Here is a 22,395-nt window from a genome sequence, read left to right as displayed (position 1 = left end):
CATTGGGTTTAGAGAAACAAAATGCAGACCATTTTAGACATGACATATTTATTTAACAGTGCGAAAACTGTTTCACAGGTTGAAGACACAATCAGTGTGTACAGCACCTTGTCTGCCCTAACTGTGAAATCAGAGTTAAGTGGTCCACATTTCAATTTTGAACAATTTCATTTTTCGTCCAAGTGTATAATGTATATAATATCCAGACATATGGCGCTGTACACTGATCACTGATTGTGCTTTTGAAGTACTTTGAATAGCTCTTAACAATGGGACAGACATTTAAAAAGGAGCATTGGTACAAAAGCAGCTATATACTGCAACAACCAGGCCAATAAAAGCATTCTCACTGACATTCACAGAGAAACTAGGAGCTTCCAGCATAACATATTACACCACAGCCCACACTGTTAAAAACACACACTATATGTATCTGTCACCTTAAATAGAAAACAGAGGTAGAAGCGAAAAAACTAAATCCTACTGAAAAAAAGTTGAATGTCAATTTGAAAATTCACTTATCAGGATTCTGGCATGGGGGATATGCAGAAATTTGGATGTAAATCTATCCTTTATGTGCTTTAAGAAGTCTTACTTAATATTAGATGCAAGAGAGATAAACTTAAAATGATTTGATCAGCAGTGAGGAACCTGAGGGAGTATTTTTGTGTGCTTTTCAGGGAACAAGGGCACAATTTTGTCAGAAATGCTGCAAAAAATAATCAGAAGACTTTAAAAACCCAAACAATATTCTTTCTTTAATTCATTGTCAGTGAAGCAGCTCCCTGTGGAAACATAGATGCACGCTTTGGTTCTCCACATTCTCACAAAAACGTATTAAATTGACTGATCTGAATTCTGTGTTATGATAGACTCTGTTCATGCTCACAGAAAATGAAATGTTTAACTCAACTCTTGACAAATATGCTTCTGTAGGTTTACCTCTGGGGGATCCTGAGAGTTTATCTTATCAGTCCTCCTTAGCTTTTACACCTTAGATACAATTAAAAACCACAGTCAAGCACAGAAATACGATTCAGGAGGTAGAAAGACAGCAAATATTAGCTGAATATAGCAGAGCTTAAAAGAGACTGACTTGCTTCCTGTCCATAAAACAGTGAACCTCCTCACTACATGCAGTTAGTCCCTGGACCTCTCAACTCAGGGGCTGAATAGTGCCTCCTCCGGACCGCCTCTGCCTCCTTCTTCTGCCCCCCTGCTGGCTGCTCTGCCCCCGGGGTAACCTGGGGTCTTGCTTCCTTCAGGGACTCACACGCTCCTTCTGATTTCCTGGGGGAGGTTTTTGGCTCCAGGGTGGCTGACGGTGCAGGCTGGGGGGCTGAGACAGGGGTAAGAGCCAGGCAGACGTCCCCCACAAGGAGCTGGCGGCACTGCAGGCCACAGAGATGGGCAGTCCTCTGAGGGCTGCAGGAGGACCAACCCCTCCCGCGCACAAAGAACGGGTACTCCACATAGACATCCACCAACTCCTGGAGGAGGATGATACATTATGCACAGGAAGATTAGACACAGTGATGCAGCCTACACACTTGTTCACTAGGGGGTGGTGTTGTCCTACTTGTGCTGAATTCCTGTCAGCAATATAGTGAGAGAAACTTGTTTAATGATTTCAGACTTGTTTGTAAGTGTTTTTCATGTACTAAACTGAAGCAATCAATAGCTTCAATAGAGACCTTTGATAAATGCAGGCTTGTACTCACAGCTATTTGCACAGTTAATCAGATACCTGACTAACTGAGTGATGAATATCAGTAGATGTCTTTTTACCACATACCAAAAAGGGATGTGAATCGAGTACTGGTTCCATATTGTATGCCACAATTTGCCATCAATTTATTTGTATCAATGGCAGCATGTTTTTCTGACAGTTGGACAATGCTAAACCTATCTGCTAATAATCTGTCTATGCTGTACGAAACTTGCAACAAGAAGGAGTAGAACAAGAGGAAGAAACAGTCCAAATAATGACTAAATCAAACTACTATAACTTCAGCGTTAGAACCTGTGTTTTCCTACTTTTCATACAGAAAACTGATCAGGAATCAATAAGGGCAATTGACAAAGAATCGGGCTGATAAGCATAATCGCTAATGGTATTTGTATCAATAAATCTTATCAATTCCCATCCCTAATGCCAAACCAATGCCACCCACAAATGAATGATCCAGTCTGAAGTTAGGTTAAGGGCTTGTCATAGTAATTAAATATCAATAGCTTTTTTGTTAATTATATTTGAAATCAAAGCCCAGTCAAGTTTTTGTATGTAGAAAAATTAAACAATCCCAATGAAAATGGCATGCAGTTTTTCATTTTTTTCAAATACAAAGACTGGGATGTCAGAACAGATCTAATTCTACACATAGTGGGTATACAAGGATATGTTTTGGACTTATTCTATATTTTCTTTAATCAAACCTATGAAAAGACCAAAAACCAATAATGCTTCTCCTATTCCCTGTGTGTATGTGTGACAGTCATTCTCAAGCATTTTCATTTACTGAAGACATAAATCTCACAATTGATTACAGCCACAATAGTTTAAGTTTTAAAAAGGCGGCTTTATTTACAAAAGCAGCTGGGCACTGTTGTTTTAAGCGTTATTCAAACAGAAATAAGTAGTAGTACTTACTTACTTACTGACTATTTTCTGCTGCGGTTTTAAACACATTTTGTGTGCTAGTATGTGGGAGTGCCCACGTTCATTGCAGCGATGAGGCTAACTTATGTACGGTATTTGAATAGTTTGGGGATATTTCAGATATGGAACTCTGTGACACGGTGGAATAAGACGTAGCAGGGTTTGATTACACAGACAATACTTGCTAGAGGGATGAATTTGTGAATTTGTCCTATCCCCATACAAGTATTTAAAACTGATGAAATATGAAGTTCAAAGATCATCTGCCATATGACCTGAATGCAATGTTTGGTAGATAAACTACATTAGAGCAATAATGGCAGTTACTTGTAAATAAACCAAAATAATTTTTCCTTTACCTGGGACTGCTGGTCGTGAAGCAGGATGAGGAGACGTGAGATGGACGAGGAGGAAGCTGAAGCGGTGATGCTCTGCACTGTGCAGCAGCTCAGGCGCAGGTCCGGACAGGCCAGTGATCCCAGCAAGAAATCCTCCGTCTGCAAGTGTTCCACTCTCCTCAACCGCCCGTCTCTGAGCTCAATAAGAGAGCCTGCCACAAAGTGAGGAAGCAGCCAGGGAAAATGGTTGGGAGAGGAAGGATCATGCTCAGAACAGGCGAGTGTAGAAGATCTTGATGTGTCCTCCTTAATGGAGGTGTATGTGTTGCTTGAGTTATCGTCAGGGGAAACTCTTATGAAGGAACGTCCAGAAACATGTTGTTTGACCCCCTTTGTTGGACGTTGAGCTGTAAAGTCCTCATGTAGAGAGTGAGGTAGGCATGTGCTCAACAATGGAAGACTTGCTTTTTCAACCCTGGGAAAATACTCAACTTTTCTTTCCCTTCTCCTCACATAAGGTCCTTTATTCCTCCCATTGCTCTGCCTCTCCGTATTTAAACTCTTGTCCCTTAATGTCTTGAGCTGCTCCCAGCCGTACCCTGCACCCACCCTTTGGAAACCCTCAGTGACCAGGGAGACAGGGCTAAATCTGGAGGGGTGGTGTGGGTGGTGTGGGTGGAGTGCAGGTGTTCCAGACAGGTGGCTGTTGGGCTGATAGTTGTGATAAAAGTCCCATCCAGGGTGCAGGGGGTTGAACTCTCTCCACTCGGCCCAGCCATGATGCTCTCTGAACGCAGAGAGGACCTGAGGTTTGGATCTGGTGGATGTGTTAGTCTGCATCCATGGCTGGTACAGTGCAGGAACCCGTTTCGGTACGGGCTGAAAGGGGCCTGTGTGTTTTGTCTTAAACTCACTGTGGCTCTTGTAAGGGTAGGGCGCCTTGAATGTCGCAGCATCACACTGCTGCTGCTGCTGCTGCTGCTGTTGCTGTTGCTGTTGCTGCTGCTGTTGCTGCTGCTGTGGGGGAGAGCTTGGTCTTTGGTCCCTCTTTTTGAGTGGGAGGCTGTCCCTGTCTGGGACAAGTGCCGGGTTCGGTGTGAAGCTCATTGGCTCACGCTGCCTGTCGCTCAAACTGGCACTGCATGCCCTCCTGCAGAAGCTGAGGAGGTGTTGTGATCATGTGACACAGACTCCACTCTTTTGGCAAGCGCTGCAGATACTTAAGTCCAGGGTCATCACGATCTGAAAAGTAGAGGAAACAAATATTGGTGCACGTTATGTCCTCACAAGCAAGGGGTCAACCTGAAGAAAATAATTAGAATTTCTATTGAGAGTCTTCATTCTTTGCCTCTCACGGCCTCTCACTTCAAAGATTTCTTGATAAATGACAGAATGTTTCTCCTACCCTCTGAATGTACCACCCGGTGAGATCATTGCCTGTAAATATCCCCCTGACACATCAATAGTAACTTCAACATCAGCCTTCACATGACGGCATAAACCACCAATTGCTATATTGATGGGGTTTAGTTTGATGGACATCTACCAAGTCCTTTGAAAAAAAAGTTACTATGGTAACAAAGAACTGCACAGTATGGTTGATGACGGAATGAGTGTATAGTGAGGATAATGCAAAGTAAAAGGTTGGGGGTGGGTGAGAAGTTAGAGGTTAGATTTTATCAAGAGGTTAACATTATCTTTCAATCATGGTGGTATTTCCAACAAAAGAAAGAGTGTGTGTTCTGTGACTAAATAGGTGCAGGATGCTAGACACACAACTGCAGCGTGCCTGTATTTTTCTCATGGGACCGAAGTGAACTCCAACGCTAAAAACTACTGAAACCCCATCCTCCTCCTTACATGCACATGCACAGAAGAGAGTCAGTTCAGAGGGGGGCTAAATATAAACACTTTGTGGTGTCACACACACTCTCACACACACACACACACACACACACACACACACACACACACACACACACACACACACACACAAACAAATACACAACAGTTTCTCACCTATTCAAAGACTCTGCAGACACATTATTTACACAAAGTGATGCAGGGAGGTCAAGAGCAGTGCAAGACTTTTACAGCCTTTCAATGCAAAGCTCATCTCAATGCCCTGTATTATGTCATCATCATAGCTGAGCACCGCCGCTGAATGGACCTCTTTCACTCTGCCTGACAGGCATGTCTCTGATATGAGCTGTTTCTCTATTTTGTGTGTGTGGGATCAGACAACACCCTCACACTGACATTCCAGTGTGAGCACTCAGCATTATACCGTGAGACATCAATAGATAAGTATTTGTCAGCTAAATGCCTGCAGTGTAAATGTAAATTCATTCAAATGGCTTCGATGTGTGGGCTTCTTACTCACAGTGACGGACACACAGGTACGATCAGATTATGACCCAAACAGGCCTGTGCTGTAATGTTATCCAGGCTGAATAACCATATGAGGTGATCAATTCACTACAGGGTGCTAATCTACGGAAATGAAATGTATACCCAGCAGTGTTGAGTGTGTTTGGTGCCATCACAATAAAGATAATCTGCACTGAGGATTATTTGCATATCAGTAGTGGCAATATTGCACATAGTCAGCTTGATGTTTCTATCTATGGAGCTGTAGTGCAATACAACCAAATTTAACCACCAGTGCTTAATCCCACAGACCACAAAGAGTTCCTCAAACATGAATTCAGAGTTAGACTTATGCATGCACTGTATCATAGCTGGCTCTCTTGGTGAAGTAAAAGATAGCAACATGCTACATACATCAAGACACATTTCAGAGAAGCTTCACGTTGGAGACTTACTTACATGTTCCTCCATCCATCCATCCCAGCGTCTCTCTGTGCATCCGTCTTCACAAAGCATGTCCATCCATGTTCACAGCCGCTCCACACACACACGGACACACACACACACACACACAAAAACACACACACACACACACACACACACACACACACACACACACAAACACCTGTCTGGCTTCAAGTCGTCCTCCCAGGCTGCAGATGTGAAGGCAAAACAGAGCAGACTGATCAGAAGCGTCCAGACAAGCTCAACAGACTGTCAGACACGCTCTCCTCCTTTTCTCTTCTCCTCTTCCTTTCTCTCTTCCCTCCTACTCGCTTTTACATTTTACACTCCCACTCTACTTAGTCAGTCAGTCCTGTTAACCTTTCTCAGACAGATTTGATGTCTCTCCCTCACCCTCTCTTACTTTCTCTCTCTGTCTCTCTCTCTCTCTCTCTCTCTTCCTCTCTCTCAATCTCTCACATCTGAACTTGTTCACCCTGTGTTTGCTGCTGAGTAGCACTCTCAGCCTCTCTTCCATTTGTAATCACCCTCCTCTTCCTCTCTCCATATTCCACTCTCTCCCCTCGCTCCGTAGCTCTCTGTTGTTTGGTGTATAATTAGAAATGAGACTGCTGTGCAACTCCTCAGCTGATGGTAGGCGTATGACTGCCTGATGGCTTTGGCGCTTTGCCTGGTGTAGTGAGGGCGGGAAAACGTTGCTTTAGACTAGCCTGCGCTCACACACAGGCAGAAACAGAAATCTTGCAATCGCAGCTGCAATCTGATAGCAGATAGCCCTTGCTTGTTGTTCATTCTTCATGCTGTTTCTCACTTCCTGCTTTTCTCGCCTCAATGGGAAGATGTGGACTAATAATGATGTTTCGTCCTGAATGAACCAAAACCGTGCGAATGCTTTGAAATGGCCAGTAATTGCTTTTGAGCAAAGTGTTCAAAGGTCAGCATTAAGTACTAAAGCCAATCCCCTGCAGAAAAAGAAGGTCCTTTCATGGTTGTGCAGACAGCATAAACGATGTCCCCTCACCCTCACCCACGCCCTGCTGCCTGCTCGCTTTGTATATACTTTTCCTCACTTTTCTTCGTGCTTGCTTTCTTGCCTCCCTCTTTCATCTCATTTTAAAACACAAGAAAAAGGACTTGGCTTTTACTTCACGGCTACCTCAGCAGCACAGCAGCCCAGGTCGCAGCTATTGATTTTGCAGGGCCTCAGCAGGTGAACCCCCAGTCATGAGAAAGCCCACGCAGAATTTAGTTTGAGGTGAAGAGGATTTCTCACTTTGAGTCACATCATGCTTCCTCTGCCCACTCTCTCTCTCTCTCCCTCTCTCACTCTGTATTTTCTCTCTCTCTGTCTTCTGATGCACACACACACACACACACACACACACACACACACACACACACACACACACACACACACACACAAACACACACACACACACACACACACACACACACAGGCTGGGGAGAGTTCATGGCATGGTAAGACGCTGCATTGCAGTCTTTGCCACAACTAGTACATAAGCTAAACCACCACTACCACTGACATTTACAAAGAGTGTTTTTATTGATAGAAATCGCCAGTCACTCCCACCACTTCCCAACTGCTACATTACAGCCTGTATTTGAAGTTTCACTTTTCAGCTTGGCACAGACACAGAAGTGTGAGTTTCAGTAGTGAAAGTTTCCATGCTTGTGCACTTATAGACATAAACATATAAAGGTTATTTGTTGTCTTCTGTGTAGAACTATATTTTTATTAAAGCATTCTATAAATAAAGATACTTTAAATTATTCTAAAGGAAAATAAATCTGTTCGTCAATTTGTGGATGATCAACAAGTTTGTTCACTTTGTGATTATTCTCACAAACAGATGAGTCACACCAGCAACCTCTTCTGCCTGCAGCTGAAGCAAGGCACTCTTTAAAAGTCTCTCGCAAATGCAGATGCAGTGTTTTGGAAAATGGCGATGATGTAATGGTGCTTTGTGAAGGCTATGCATGCAAATATTGTGCAATCAGCAAGTTCAGTTTAGAGGAAGTGGAAGTGTTGTCTGTTGTCCACTAGATGGTGTCCCTGACACACAGATTGTCAGATATTGACCTGTCTTCATTTCCTGACTCTTTCCCATGTAAGTAAGTCATCCAAATGATGGTTTGAAGAAATATGAAGATTTTTGAGGGAAGGTTTCAACAGCCAAAATTAGGTTTTTGGTTGTTTTTAGTATTTTATGCCTGTATTTGGGAGTCAATGACAGGAACTGAGATAGAGAAAGAGATCGGGAACGACATGCAACAAAGTCCCCGGCTGTACATGGAATTAAAAACCCCTAGGCCGCCAGAGCACCCGAACAATTGGTTGTTAAAGCCAATGATTAGTAATCTAACATGACATATTTATAACACATATTTAAATATATGATTCTTTTCATAACTGATTCATCTGGTGATCATTTCTCAACTAATGGATAAATAGTTTGGTCTGTAAAATGTCAGAAGACAACGATGTGCCCATCACAATTTCCCACATCCTCAGGTGATGTCTATAAATAATAACACAGAAACCTAAAGAAAGCTTATGATACATAATTTATATTTATATAAACAGATAAAAACTGCAAATCCTTTCTGCATCAAGCTTGAAACAGAGACTATTTGGCATTTTTGCTCAAAAAACTACATAAATAATTAGGCTTTATCTAAGTAGTTGCAGATATATACAGCTTGTTTAACCAATAGTGGTTTAAGCTTTAATGTGAAATCAATGGATATTTCTTCATTTTGTTCTGTAGGACATTCATCAAATAAGACACCTAACAGCTTGTACAGCAAACGTTGCTATTAATATTTGGATGGTAAATTTATTTTGAATTTTTATTCATCTAGTTGCACGTTGTGTTCAGATTGAATAGTAACATTAAACATTATTCAGAATGTAATAATCTGTAAGAACAAAATGTTCTTTGTGAGGAGGAAAACTGAAATGGCATTTAAACTGTTCAGGGACATAAATATCATTAAACTTATTATTAAAACTGTTATATGGGATATTTGTTGCCTGTTCATGTGATATTTGATTTGATCACTTGACCCTGAAGGTGACACAGAAGAGAGAGGGTTTAAATCTGCAACAAAAAAGGGAGACAGGGAACAAGAGACAGAAGGGGAGGAAGGGAGGGCGAGGGAGGGGATGTAAGAAGACAAAAATAACAAAGGCATGTGTCTGTCTCTCCTTGGTATTTTCCACTCTGTTACATAAAAATCCCTCCTTCCCTCTTCTCAATCCCTTCCCCGGTCTCCCTCAGCTCCTCCCTCCTCCCTGTCATTGGTCAGCTGGTCGGCTCCACAAAGCCACAAACTTGTTCTCGCCTCAGCCAAGTGGCTCAGAATCCACTGAGGGGAAAAAGAGGGAAGTGGGGCAGGAGAGCAACGGTGTGGCAGTCAGCATCAGTCACTTCAGAGCAGAAGAGGTGGGAGATGATCGGGAGACCCTCTGCTGAACTCTCACAAGGCTGACCGGCCATCACACACTCATCATCTCTAATTGATTATCTACGACTCTCCAGCAGCAGCATGAGCTCTTCATCAGCCAACCTTCACAACAAACGCCTACCCTGTGAGTCATTTTTGTTTAACTTCTTAACCTTTTGCAAAAAGCTTACCTTTTAGTTCAGGTGGATATTTAGAGATGAGGACACAAGTTTTCTCCTTTAACTTTTTTATTTTCAGATCTAGAGCAGGACATTGGAGAGGAGAAAATTATTCTCCATATTTGGTTGTCAGACACACACACACACACACACACACTGAACATTTAAGGTAGAAACTCAAGCTATAATGAAAGCCTCACATGTCTGTCATGTGAAGGGACGTGGCTGCGGTAAAACCCCACCTCTCCCACTATTGGTCCACCTTTTCCACTTTAAAAATGTCAGAAATCCTTTCTTATATGAAATCCAGTGTCTATATTATATTAAATGGTGTCAAATTAATGTAAAGTGAGAAAAGGCATAACCATACGTTATTTATGGACGGACACAGAATTTATTCCATTACTATGAGTGTGTGTGTGTGTGTGTGTGTGTGTGTGTGTGTGTGTGTGTGTGTGTGTGTGTGTGTGTCAGATATAACGTAGAAGCTGATGTGTGACAGCTCAGCCTGTGTGTTAAATGAATGTCTGAAGTGACTGGTCCAAGTGCTGTGCCAGCCAAAACATCCGACAGGAATGTTGAATCATCACCCTGAGTAATGTTCACTAATACCAAGTGAATAGGTCACACTCTCTCTGCACAGGAATTGGGACGCTTTCCCTCACACACACACACACACACACACACACACACACACACACACACACACACACACACACACACACACACACTGAGGCAGGCTTGGATTGGGGCCACCGCAGAACTCCAGACAAAGATCTCTTATTTCTAATGGGATTGTGCCTGCAGATCTCATCAGAGTCGTTTGACTGCAGCAGGGTCTGCAGCTTGTTCCACAGACACACCAACATAGATAGGACTCACAGACCTGAAATTGAATTAGTCCCAGTGAGATCAGTGTGTGATTTCATGAGGCTAAAAAGGATCAGGGCTGTGACTCCAGAGAAGACGTCTCCCATCTGTTGCTCTGCCCCACAGCCCCTGTGCCTCCACAGTCGGCTCTGTCACGTTTTGATTATTGTGGGAATGTGCCAGAGAGTGGCAAACTGGTGTGCTGTGGAGTGAAGGACTGACCAGCTGTTGAGAGCATGTTACGCACAGCAGGGTATTGGGTGCAGGAAGGATTGTTTCTACTCTCCATGTATTCTTAGCCCAGTCCCCTTGGACATGACCGAGATAGGACTGAGGAGTAGATTCTCTTTAATGAGCAAATTAGAGGGGTAAAAATCCATATCATGTACTGTCAGTATATTTAATTGATCGCACTCTGAGGAATACATACAGTTTATATCTCTGCTCAGCTGCTCTGCTAAACTGGAGCTTAATGTCTGAGTTGGATGGGATACAGATGGGGCCAAATTGGACACAGTGAAAAAGGTGGAAACTTCTCATTCTCCTTATTTATTTCTCTTGAGCACACACATACACATGCATATGTAGCTACCACTGAAACCAATGAACTTTGTGCTTTTTTTCTTTTGGTAAATTGGTAAAGTAATATTGAGGCCAATTCCAGTATGTGTATATGCAATGACAAATCTTTTGGCCAATAGTTGGGGAGGCAGATACAAGCCGTAAACACGTTGACATAATATCACCTTATAAAGATGCTATAGTGAACTTGTTAAAATACAGTTGCCTATTTACACATTCAGCACATATAGAGAAACATCATCTTCATCTGGAGTCATGTTTGTGACCACTTGGTGAATGTAAGCCCAATATTTACACCCTAATAGCTCTGTTTTTGGTCTCTACCAACAACATGCAAAAATCTGACTCTCCAGCTGCTAAATTCTCTCTGTGTTCTCCAGCTAGATTTATCTGTTTGCTGTTGGATGCTGGATTGTGCTGAAGACAGTTTGGCAGTGTTGAGACTGTACCAAAAAGAGTAACATTGCAGGCCAGACAAACAAAAAACAAAGAGCTTCATGACGATAAAACACGCTGTGGAGCTGAGGGAAACTACAGAGTTGGGTAGTAATTCTCGGTAAGATCGCCACAACGAATGACCATTTTACTATCATTTTCCAGAAAATGTGGAAAATACAAATCATCGAAAAGCAGCCTTGTGGCAGGCAGTCAAGGGCACTGACTTCTTGTCCTAATTCAGTCTAATTATTGAGCTAATTAAACAATACACTGATTAAATAAAATGTAAAATATTTTGTGGTGTCTGGGTGTGGGGCGTCTCATGACCTCAGTATTTTTGAAATTCAGATTACAGCCCTGAACCCGTGAAGTGGTGGTAATTTCTCTGGTGGTAAAATATTGATGGCTGGTGTCTTTGCTTGTCTTCCACTGACTGATTTCCAGCAATTCAATCACTGGTATTGAAAGAAGTGTTAATACTCAGTTATGCTCTTTCAGAGACAACAGGAATACTAACAGGATGATTCCTGATCAATGTGAGAAAAGCTTACATGGTGCAAATACACAGCTTATATAATAACAAACAATGCCCTGTGGCATGTCAGCACTTCAAGTTGATTATATGTGTGTGTTTGTGTGTGGTTACACTAAACAGCCTTACATGGATGGCTGAATAAGGATCCCATCAATTCAACAGTCTAAGCTGTGTAGCCCTGGGGACAGACCAGCTCCTCTCATTAGTTCTCTAACAAATCCATCTACTCACTGTTCAGCTGAATCCTCTGGGTATACACAGAGCTGATGGCTCCAGGCATACTCTGAGTGTTCAGAGGCCTACACAGAGAGACAACAGCAATTCATCATGTGAGCACTCTTCCAAATGTGTGAACCATGTAGCACAAATTCACCTGTTTGGATAGTTTAATGATTTGGAGCTTGTTCACGGAGGCCCTGATATTACTGGCAGGAGACAAAAAACGGTGGGAAAGTAAAGCTGCTAATAGTAGAGAAAGACAAAATTAGCGACTAGCTGGTTAACATAATGTCGCATATAGCAGCTGAAGAGCCAGATATTTCTCCCAGGACGTGGTGGAGACCAAATTCAGAGCTAAAAGGAGAGTAAGTGGAGTTACATTCATTGAGAGGTCAGAGATACGACTCCAAAATGTTCCTCTGTATCAACATACACTGATCAGCCATAACATCATGACCACTTGAGCACCCTGGCACGCAGATAATTAGTGTTATTCACTTCACCTGTCAGTGCTCATAATGTTATGGCTGATCGGTGTATTAACATCAGTGGTGATGATATGTCAGTGTTGTGTTTTTGCTGCACCTAAGGGGCCAGGTTTAAGACATAAGGAGGGATAGCCTATGTCTAAATTAATGTAAAGCAAGCATAATTGTATAACAAACTGCTTTTCATGAGGCAAACAAATGCGTTAGAATAACATTTGAAGGTTCCCACAGATTATTTTGCCTTTTAGACTTCTCTGGGGACTTTTTCATTGGTTCTTGAAGTTTGGTGATCTCAGGTATTTCCAGTATAGCTCTGCCCAACTTTAACCTGAGCAGAAGTCTTATTAGCCAATAAGTGAAAACACTTCTGTGTCTTTCCGAGAGCCATTTAAAAAAACAATGCAGAGGAAAATAAAACCTAATAACCAAATAATTGACAAAAAATATGGTTATAGTGCAGTTATGGTGCAGTATTAAGTTGCCCGAAATTAAATTAAGTAAACAAAACTGCAGTATAGAAAATAAAATAATAAAATAATTCCATTTAAAAAGGTTACAAACACAAATGCACATTTAACAGTTAAGATGAGACACGAAAGATTTCAACTGTAATATCTGTTCTGTTTTATTGGCAAGGTATATGTACACATACAAGGAATCTGACTTTGGTTTTAATATGATGATACTGTAACCTTGTAAATTAGTTACACACATTTTCCTTTATCATGATGACAACATGAAGTAATGATTCAGTCTTTCTGGCCAGTCAGTGCCACAATAAATTATGATATGATTCTGTTTAATCTTCTATAGCTAGTATAGCATCTGCAGGCCACCCTCCCTCAGCCTCAACAAACAGAGGGTAAAATGTCTGAGAGACTGTGTTGAGTTCAACCAAACATTCCTACAATTCTCCCAGCTGAAGTGAAACCTCCCTAACAAATATGTGGAGAGGCAGCGCCGTTTTTCCAGGAAGAACAGTGAGCAGTGCGAATGCTGAAGTGATTGCCATGAGGGAAGTCAGCTTGTGTGGGTTTATTCCTGAAAGAACACTTTCTTTGTTTGCATCGCTCGCTTGGAAACTCGGTCAACCATCACTAGATAATTCCATGTTTTTTAGTGTGACTACATTGAGATACATATCTGATAAAAATGTGACGGGATTTTCTGAGCTTAATTATGTTGCCATGTCCTCTGTCTATTGACAGCCACACTAGATGCACTAATGATTAATTCTATAGCCCTTGCAGAGATTTGAGCATTATTGGCTGGTTGTACTGCTTAAAAAATAGGTAATAGTCTTTTTCTACTGTTCATTTATAGTCATTCTGAATAAGAGGATTTCATGGTAAACATGAGCATGTCAGTACTTAGTCAGCTGGTGAAGCCTATTGTGTTGATCATAACTCAGGACAGTCTGCTTGTGGGCTTATGGAGGGCAGTGGGACAGGGCACTGACCTACAAACAGTCCTATTGTCAGTCTGGGTGTAATCCAAGCAGGGAAGGAAGGAGAGGGTTAACACTGATGTCATTGTTGTCCTGATGAACTGGGCTGACGGTGCTGGACACTGCTTTGTCCCGGCGAAAACAGCCAGATCTAATATGCAAATGAAAACACACACATGCATGCACTGAGATGTAGACCAGACGGACGCACAAACACAGCTGCCATAAATAATTTACTGTGCTTGCAACTGGAGCCCAGTAAATGGCAGCCTTTTGGAAAAAATGGGGAGTGAGAGAAACCAAAAATAAAAGTGTGAGACGGAGTGCATAGTCTCCAAACATAATATTTTCCATTTTACAAGTGTGACCACCCGTCTGGTCCACTTCAGTTCAAAGCATTTTCTGTACCCAGGAATGAGAAAAAGATACAAGCAAGCAGTGTGATGGTGTTGAAACTGCAGTCACTAGAAAATTGAAAAGTGTAAAACAGCAGGAGCAACTTCACTGGCAGCTCCCAGGATGTGCTGACCAGGAAGTGTCGAAGCACTCAGTGTCATCTTTTTAATGTTTGTGATAAATTAGCACATGCAGTTATAGTGGCAGCTCTGCTCTTGCTGTTAGAGCAGGATAAATCTTCTACCTGTGGCCAACCAGTCGCTCCACCATTCTTCATGACCACTGAGATACCATTAATTACTGTAACAGGCCCAGCAAAGAGACTGATCCACTAATGACCTGCTGTAGACTGCTAACAGCCTGCTGCTGCGGTTGAGTTCAATGTTGTGCTGGAAGGTACAGAAGAGACTCTCAGTAAAAATAACAAGACATCCTCTTTAACTAATGAGCCCGTGCAGAATTCCTTCTCTCTATCCTCTCCATCTCTATGCCCACACCCTCCTGTTGACTCACTTTTGGCTAACCTCTCTCCCATCATACTCTAGATTTTTTAAGACATCCTCCTCCTCATTTTTAGGCTTTCTACAAGTGTTCCTGTCCTGACCGACCTTTCCTCCCTCACTCTTCTTGCCGCCTTTCTGTGTTTACAGCCACTCACAGCCTTCTTCTGCTCTCTCTCTCTCTCTTGTCGCAGCTGGGAATCCGTCCATGTGAAATAAAATCTCTCTCCTCTGACAAAAAGTATCTGGGTGGAAAGGGCAGCCAGTCTATTCACAGTGGCCTCAGCCCAAACAAGTGTTACCTCAGAGTTTCAGGTCTGTCCCAGCGGTCAGGAGTCAGCAATGCTGGCTGGCTTAGTGCCAGAAGAGAAGAAGCTACACTAGTACTGAGATATGGAAGACAAAATATGACTCAGTCATCAAAAAGTAAATAAATAGGGGGCACTTGGTGGCTCACGTCATAGAGCACGTGCCCTCGTACTGAGGCTGAGTACTAAGGCTTCAATTCCTGCCTGCCAGCCCTTTCCTGCATATCTGACCCTTTCCTGATCTGAATAACTGAAATAAATAATTAAATGTAAATGTAATAGTTAATTGTGACTATTCTACAAATATACATTTACTTAATTCTATGTTTCTATATTTCTGTTTTTATTTATTTCTGTATACCTGTGTTGTTATGTTTCAGTAATAGAAATAGAATATGTGTTTCTATACATAAATGAATAAATTATAGAAAAAATGTAAAAATAAATAGAAGACATTTATTGGTTCATATACTGATTAATTAAACAAACATCGATTTATTTATTATTAATAATTTATTTCTGTATTTATATTTTTTGCATGAATTTGTTTATTTATTGCCATATTTTTTTTCTATTATTCATTTGAGCATTTATCTATATACTTATTCATTTATTTAATTATTGCTATATTTAATGAATTAATTTTTTTTTACATATTCATGATGTAAAGGGTCTTACTTACATGCACAACAGGGAAAATGCAGTAAGTCAGACATCAGTGCAGTTTTTCTTGGCAGTCTATTTAAATCTAATGATGGGATGGCTGAGGCAACACATGGAGGTCCGTCCCACTACCACAGCCATTTAAACAGGGATGACCTCATCCACTGGAATAAGAAAAAGTTATTTTGCTTGGATGAATAGACTCAAACTGAGAGTCTGGCAAACTGTTTCTATAATGAAACCAGACGAGCGAACGATGGTTCCCACTGGGGTTTCTGTTTAACTACTGTTTACTTAGGGGTTATAGCCAGAGCAACAAGTGTAAAAACAACAGGATCATCTGGAGAGGCAGTTTTCTCTGCTCCGTTCTACCCTGACCTTCCCTTTCCCCGTCACAGGGGAGTCTGCCAGTGAGCTCACATTTTCATTTAGCACAGTGATGGGCTAATGGCAGCCTGTGGGCGACACTGAGCCCTCCTATCCCTTCATTTAGCCTCCAGATCAATGTGTTGCCTCTGCTGTTTATCTGCTGGTGCATCTAAGGGTCCCGTCCTTGAAAACATGTCAGTAGAAAAAGGCACATGACTTTCAGATATAACATAGATACAGACAGTGAACTGAGTCTTTGCATATGTATGGTTTTTACAGTAGAAAATAAGATACAGTCATAGTGAAGACAGAAGAGCAGTGAACAATCTCTGTATCATCATGTGGGAATGATGCATTATATCTGCTGGCAGCTGGGAGAGGTCTGTCTCATCATGACACAGTTTTCATGTGGATTTAATTCAAGCAAAAACAATGTAATGAACGAAGAAAATTGAAGAAGAAAAGAAAGAATTTAACCAAGATAGCCATAGTTCAAAATGTAACTCTACTAAACAAAGTTTAGGTGTATTCACCCTCCACTACATCCAACCAAAATTTTTCCTGTAAACGGCATCATGTCTTAGGAGTGCAGGCCAGTCCCATTCCTCTACATTTCTGCTTTTGTCTGTCTCTGAATGGGCCCTTTCTCTCACTGCCCCCTGAGCGGAGGAGCTGGGTTTGTCTTTATGTGGGGAGGCAGAGTGGCACGCATACACGTCCGGTCCGCTCTGTCTGTCTCCATCTTTCTGTCTGTTCCAGTCATTCTGCATGTCCAGCTGGTCCTGAGCCCTGATCTATGACCTTTTCTTTCTCAAGTCCCTGAACACTCAGAGGAAGGAAGGAGGGGGAGAAAGAGGGGAAGGAGGGGGGGATATAAAGAGAGAAAGAGAGAGAGAGAAAGAGAGAGAGAGAGAGAGAGAGAGAGAGAGAGAGACACACACAGAAAGGCTGGAAGAAAGGGATAGACTGAGAGACAGGGAGAAATAAAGAAAAAATTATTTGTCTAAAAAGACAAATTAATACAGAAAGAGAAAAAACTAAAGAGAGACAGAGAGACAAAGAACAAGACAGAAAGAGAGATGGAAAAAGACAGAATATGAGACAGAAACACAGATGTAAAGATTGACAGACAGAGAGACAGAAAGAAAGAGAAAAGAAAGACAGACTTACAGAGAGACCCAGAAAGACAGAATGAGACACAGAAAGACTGACATAAATAAAGACAGAAAGAGGACAGGGAGTCAGAAAGAGACAAACTGAAAGAGAAAAAAACAGACAAAGGAGTCAGTTTTGAGAAAGAAAGGTAGAAATATAGATGAAAAAAAGACAGAAGGACAAAGAAAGATAGAAAAAGAACAAAAAGAGAGAGGGAAAGAGAAAGAACAAAACAAAGAAAGACACAAGATCAGGTCAAGCTCAAGTCTGCTGGTTGTTTATCTCTCTCTCTCTCTCTCTCTCTCTCTCTCTCTCTCTCTCTCTCTCTCTCTCTCACCCCCCTTCAGGCCCTTCAGACATTTTGTGCTATGAAACTGAAGACTGGGTTGTGGCTGTAGTAGACCAGACATGTGACCTCATGTGGACACTGTGGCCAGGGTTTTCTTGTGACAGAGGATTTTCCCGTGTGACTGTTTGCACTAACTAGAGGTCACAGGGGTTGTCCGTGGCCAGGGAAGACGTATTGATCAAAGTGATTCAATGGAAAAAAGAACTGGATAGGGAAGCAAAATCGATGTGAGGATATACATCTGTAGCTAACCTTTAGCTCTCCACAGGCCTCAGCCTTTAAGTAGAAAATAATCAATGCTGTGATCAATTAGTGTTAACTCAGTGGGAAAATACTCCAGGATAAGCAATTTTCTTTAAACCTGAAGTTTGTAATCAAAAGCATCATTTTCTTGGAGACAGTTGCAACACAAACACGTTATCACGAGTCCTTTCTGCTCTCCTTTTGAAAGAAAAGAAAGGATGGTCATCCATCCAGTACAAATCCAGTGTTTTGTCTGACATGATGTCCTCGGCTGGTCACATTAAACAAGGAGCTCTTTTCATCCAAACACACACGTCAAACAGGCAGCTCCTGATTGTGACTGACATCTTGCTTTGTCAGCGCTGCTCCCTTTGACAAAAGTGTTTCTGATTGTGTAACAGTGCAAGGCGAAGAGAGCTTTGCAGACTCACAGCCTCAGGTGTCTACACAAAGACACAAGTGCTGCAAAGAGAAAAGGTCATATAAAGATGACTGACACAAGATAAACAACTTGTAATCATTCGCCTGCCATCTGAGGGTATCACTTTTCTTTTGGAAATTTGCAGCTATGAAAGAGCAGTTGCACCCTGCTGGTGGCACTGTCAGACTCCTTCACTGCACAGTCGTAAACACTACATCACCTGCAGGGCACTTGTAGTGACACCTGTTTTTTGTCTCTTCTGTTTGGTAAAGAGCAGATCAAAATCTGCCTACAGGTCTCGGGGACTACAACGGAATATGAGAAAAAGTTTAAAGATAAATTAAAGTCACACGAGTCAGCGCCTGTTGGGGGCTGAAGACCCCTGTAACTCTCTCCTCATCTCTGCGTGAGGCTAACGGCTACTACATCTGAATCTCCAACCAAACTGTCGAGTGGTCGAGTTGCATCGTTGTTAATGAGGACACCAGGTTTTGACATGACGAATAAAAAAGTTGATATCTCTGGTTCTGCTGCTTGGATTTTAATTTTTTTTTTAATCCTTTTTTCCCCTTGTCCACTGTCGTGAACAATGTTTTGGAGGTACAATGTTAAACTAGTGTATTTTTTCAGAAAAGACAATGTGGGGATCAATCACTGTATTAAAGGGGGCACTCTTGGCGCTCTAGAGTCAAAATAGCTCTGATGATGTCATCAGGGTTATCCCAGCTTGGACTACAGATCTATGACAGAAAGCCTTGTTGTAAACTATAGCTGTGGAGATTGAAAGACATGAGCATTTACCAGGCAGGGAGAGTCAAATGAAAGATGCTATTGATTAGAATTGTCATTATGGGAATCACTGTATCCAGAATTTCTGGAGTTTGACCCACACTAGCGACTAAAAGAGACGATACCTCACTAGTTTTAAGCATTATTTAGTTTTCAAGTATCTCCCTCAAGTCCCCCAATTGTCTGCAAGAAATAAAGGATACAGTAGAAAAGCACTGATGGCTCAGGAAATAAATGAAGGGTTGCTGAGGGATGAGTATGGGCAGTATGGTGACTGTGTCGAGGCAGATATCGTCAGTTCATCACTTTTTGCTGTCAGTTTGCTTGTAGATTTTTATGTTTTCGGTCTACAGGGAATCCTGTTTATATTTCCGGGTTCTGCACACATACTGTATGCCCATAGGTGCTGTCAGTCAGTCCAGCCCTGGGGTTTGAGTTGTCCTCTTCTTCACTTCTCTCCAAAGCTGTCTGCCTATCTGATCCCAGAGCCTGTGAGGTCCCTGTTCCCAGGAGGCAGGACATCAGACTGGGCAGAGCGGAGCTGCAGCGACAGGCGCGTGTCCTCCCGTCGCTACAGACGTGCTTGGGGCACGACTTGTGGGGAGGACTGCGCTGATGCAGCACTCTGTGGATGGCGACCTGTTGCTGCTTTTAGGAAACATCTACATTTTTTGGATTTACTGTTTGCAGCTTTATTCTGACTGCAGTAGTTACTGAGTCATGGCTGTGGACCATTATGAGTCAGGTTGTGTCAATGGGAGTCTTTTATTATGTCATATTGTAAGAGAACACAGAGAATCACTGGAATCCTTTCCTTTGCTGGTACTGTAAACATCCTGAGCTGAATGTCTTTCCTCCATCACCCAGTGGTGTATTTATAGAGCTGCTGTGACTGCTGCTCTCAACGTAGGCCAGATAATCTTGACATTATTCCCAGTTTAGACATGGCTTAGCTCAATCCCTGCCTGCAGGCAGCAATAGCTCCTCAAAACTCAGACACTGCTCTTTTGACTGTGTAAGATATAGTAAAGGAGAAGGAAAAGAGTGTAAATGTACTTTATAATAAAAAACTAACAGTTGTCAGTGCATACTCAGAGTTTATGCTCTACATCATTTCTCTTGCAGTCTCACTGCTGCAGTTCACCCTTCCACTCACACACATTGGACTTGCACTCAGCTTTATTACAGCGGTGCTGATGAGGGGGGAAATGGGATCGTATGGTATCTTAAACAAGATTAACTAAGTAAATGACCTGACAGCTTGTTTTTGCAGATCAGTCTGTGGTTCAGGGCTGATGTGCAGGCTAGTACAGTGTGTCTGAGGATGCTCAGAGAGTTTGTTTAAATAGTGTCCTGATAAAAGCAACAGTTTGTTTTGTCAGAAGAAGCAGCATGGAATTAACAATAGTCCATAAAAAATGATAGTTCAGTGGCAAATTAAAACAGTTTAGATATAAATAGTTTACATATCAACAACATCTTTTATTAGATGTGATTATGTGCTTGACTTTTCAGCATGTCTCCTTTCAAATTTAAATTTCAAAAGACAATCTTAGCAGAGCCCATTAAAAAGAGATTCCACCTCATATGTCTCTCACTTACAGCTCAATGTCTCCCCCTCCTGGCTACCAACATTTGACTCCTGTGTGACTGTAAAATCACATTACACAACAGAAAGCAATCTCACTGATTGGCACAACTAGGGACTGAGGATCTTGTCTGTTAAATGCCTTGTGAAGTCTTTTATTGGAATGCAGCCCTTTGTGCTCTTTGGCTTTGAAACTGTTTACTGTATCAGGTATAAACCTTTACCTGAGCAAGTATCTCACTCCCTGTCCTTCTGTTGTGACTACCAGCGGAAACAGAGCGTGGCCAGAGGCTCCCAGATGTGGATGCAGCACAGCAGCTCAAGCTGAGAGAGAGGCAGCGTTTCTTCGAGGAGGTCTTTCAGCATGATGTGGACGTATACCTGTCCTCGGCGCACCTTTCCATCCGAGACTACAAGAGACGTGAGTTGGACTGGTGGCACTTCTGTAAACACATGCACACACGAATGTGCGTTCATATACAGATGCACATCATTTTATTGCTTCCCCTCTCCTGCAGCTCCAATCGGCAGCATCTCGTCCATGGAGGTGAACGTGGACTTGCTGGACCAGATGGAGCTGATTGACATCTCTGACCAGGAGGCACTGGATGTCTTCTTCTGCTCTGGGGGAGAAGAGGGGGTGCTGACCTCCCCACTGCCAGGTATGAAAACCTGAAATTAGAACAGAAATTACAAGACACACAGCATGCTTAAATCCCTAACAATATGTTCTATCTGACTCACAGTCCAAGGAAACAACAACAACAACGAGGAAGTCATCAGTAATGGACTCTTTCGACACGTCCTTGAGGGTCTTGAGGCCAAGTCCCGCATGTCCTCCACATCTTCAAACTCTTCCTCCGACAGCCAGACCACCAATGCCAACGGAGCAGACACCCCTGTAGTCAGGTCAGACGACAAGGAAACACACACCAGCACATTCAAACGAAGAGCCGCACCTTCAGAGATAGAGAAGGTGAGAAGTCAGACTCCATCATCGTCTTCCTAGGACGCACCCTGTGGCACAGTAGTGGACGCCTTGGCCGGCGGTGAAGGATGGACTGGATGGGATGCACGCTATTGAAAAAGACATCTCAGCCTCTACTGTCTTTCACACAGTGACTCTTATCACCGCTTTCAACCTTTCCTTTTATTATCGAGTTGTAGACTGGGTTCTGTGTGCGTTTTGGAGGTGGGGACAGTGAAATGTAAATATGGAGATTTCCTAATAATTGTCACCTGTTTTCATTCTTGTTTTGGCATGTTTTAAAGGACGAGATTTGTTCCCCTCTTTCCGATACCACAGGACCTTTTAGCTGATGAACCATGAATTTTGTACAGTATTAACACAACCCAGGACAGTAAAGCAGTGAAGTATGACTTGAGGTACATTTGGCAAGAGAAGACTTCAGGTTATTCAATGTACTGTTTTTGAAAGCAACACATTGTCCTACCAATGCAAATTATGTTTTCTAGCTCTAATTTGAAATGTAGCTCTCACAAGATTTATTTGTTTTAACAATAAAGGAAGCTGGGAAAATGTATCTATGTGTTTC

At 42.2% G+C, this 22,395-nt stretch overlaps 2 protein-coding genes across 3 annotated transcripts; one reads left to right on the top strand and one right to left on the bottom strand.

Annotated features, from left to right (window-relative positions):
* Positions 1 to 31: 31 nt before the first annotated feature.
* LOC127372619 (uncharacterized) lies at positions 32 to 6,454 on the bottom strand. 2 transcript variants are annotated; one of them, XM_051416550.1, is made up of 3 exons: positions 5,823 to 6,454; positions 3,019 to 4,239; positions 32 to 1,490 (listed from the first exon to the last, which is right to left on the bottom strand). In XM_051416550.1, exons 2-3 carry the CDS (start codon positions 4,102 to 4,104, stop codon positions 1,131 to 1,133), a joined length of 1,446 nt encoding a protein of 481 aa, XP_051272510.1. In that variant the 5' UTR covers positions 4,105 to 4,239; positions 5,823 to 6,454; the 3' UTR covers positions 32 to 1,130. The 2 variants fall into 2 exon arrangements, with proteins under 2 accessions (XP_051272510.1, XP_051272509.1); XM_051416549.1 differs by having other exon boundaries at positions 5,827 to 6,454.
* Positions 6,455 to 9,191: 2,737 nt separating this feature from the next.
* Positions 9,192 to 22,383, top strand: LOC127372625 (dysbindin). Its single transcript, XM_051416557.1, has 4 exons — positions 9,192 to 9,445; positions 21,108 to 21,260; positions 21,358 to 21,501; positions 21,586 to 22,383. The coding sequence occupies exons 1-4, from the start codon at positions 9,403 to 9,405 to the stop codon at positions 21,846 to 21,848; spliced, it is 603 nt and encodes a 200-aa protein (XP_051272517.1). The 5' UTR covers positions 9,192 to 9,402; the 3' UTR covers positions 21,849 to 22,383.
* The last annotated feature ends 12 nt before the right edge of the window (positions 22,384 to 22,395 follow it).

Source organism: Dicentrarchus labrax, unplaced genomic scaffold, assembly GCF_905237075.1.
Source record: "Dicentrarchus labrax unplaced genomic scaffold, dlabrax2021, whole genome shotgun sequence".
In the NCBI taxonomy this organism is placed as follows: Eukaryota; Metazoa; Chordata; class Actinopteri; family Moronidae; genus Dicentrarchus; species Dicentrarchus labrax.
The sequence above is the reverse complement of the archived record's forward strand: the minus strand, read 5'-3'. Positions and strand labels throughout refer to the sequence as shown.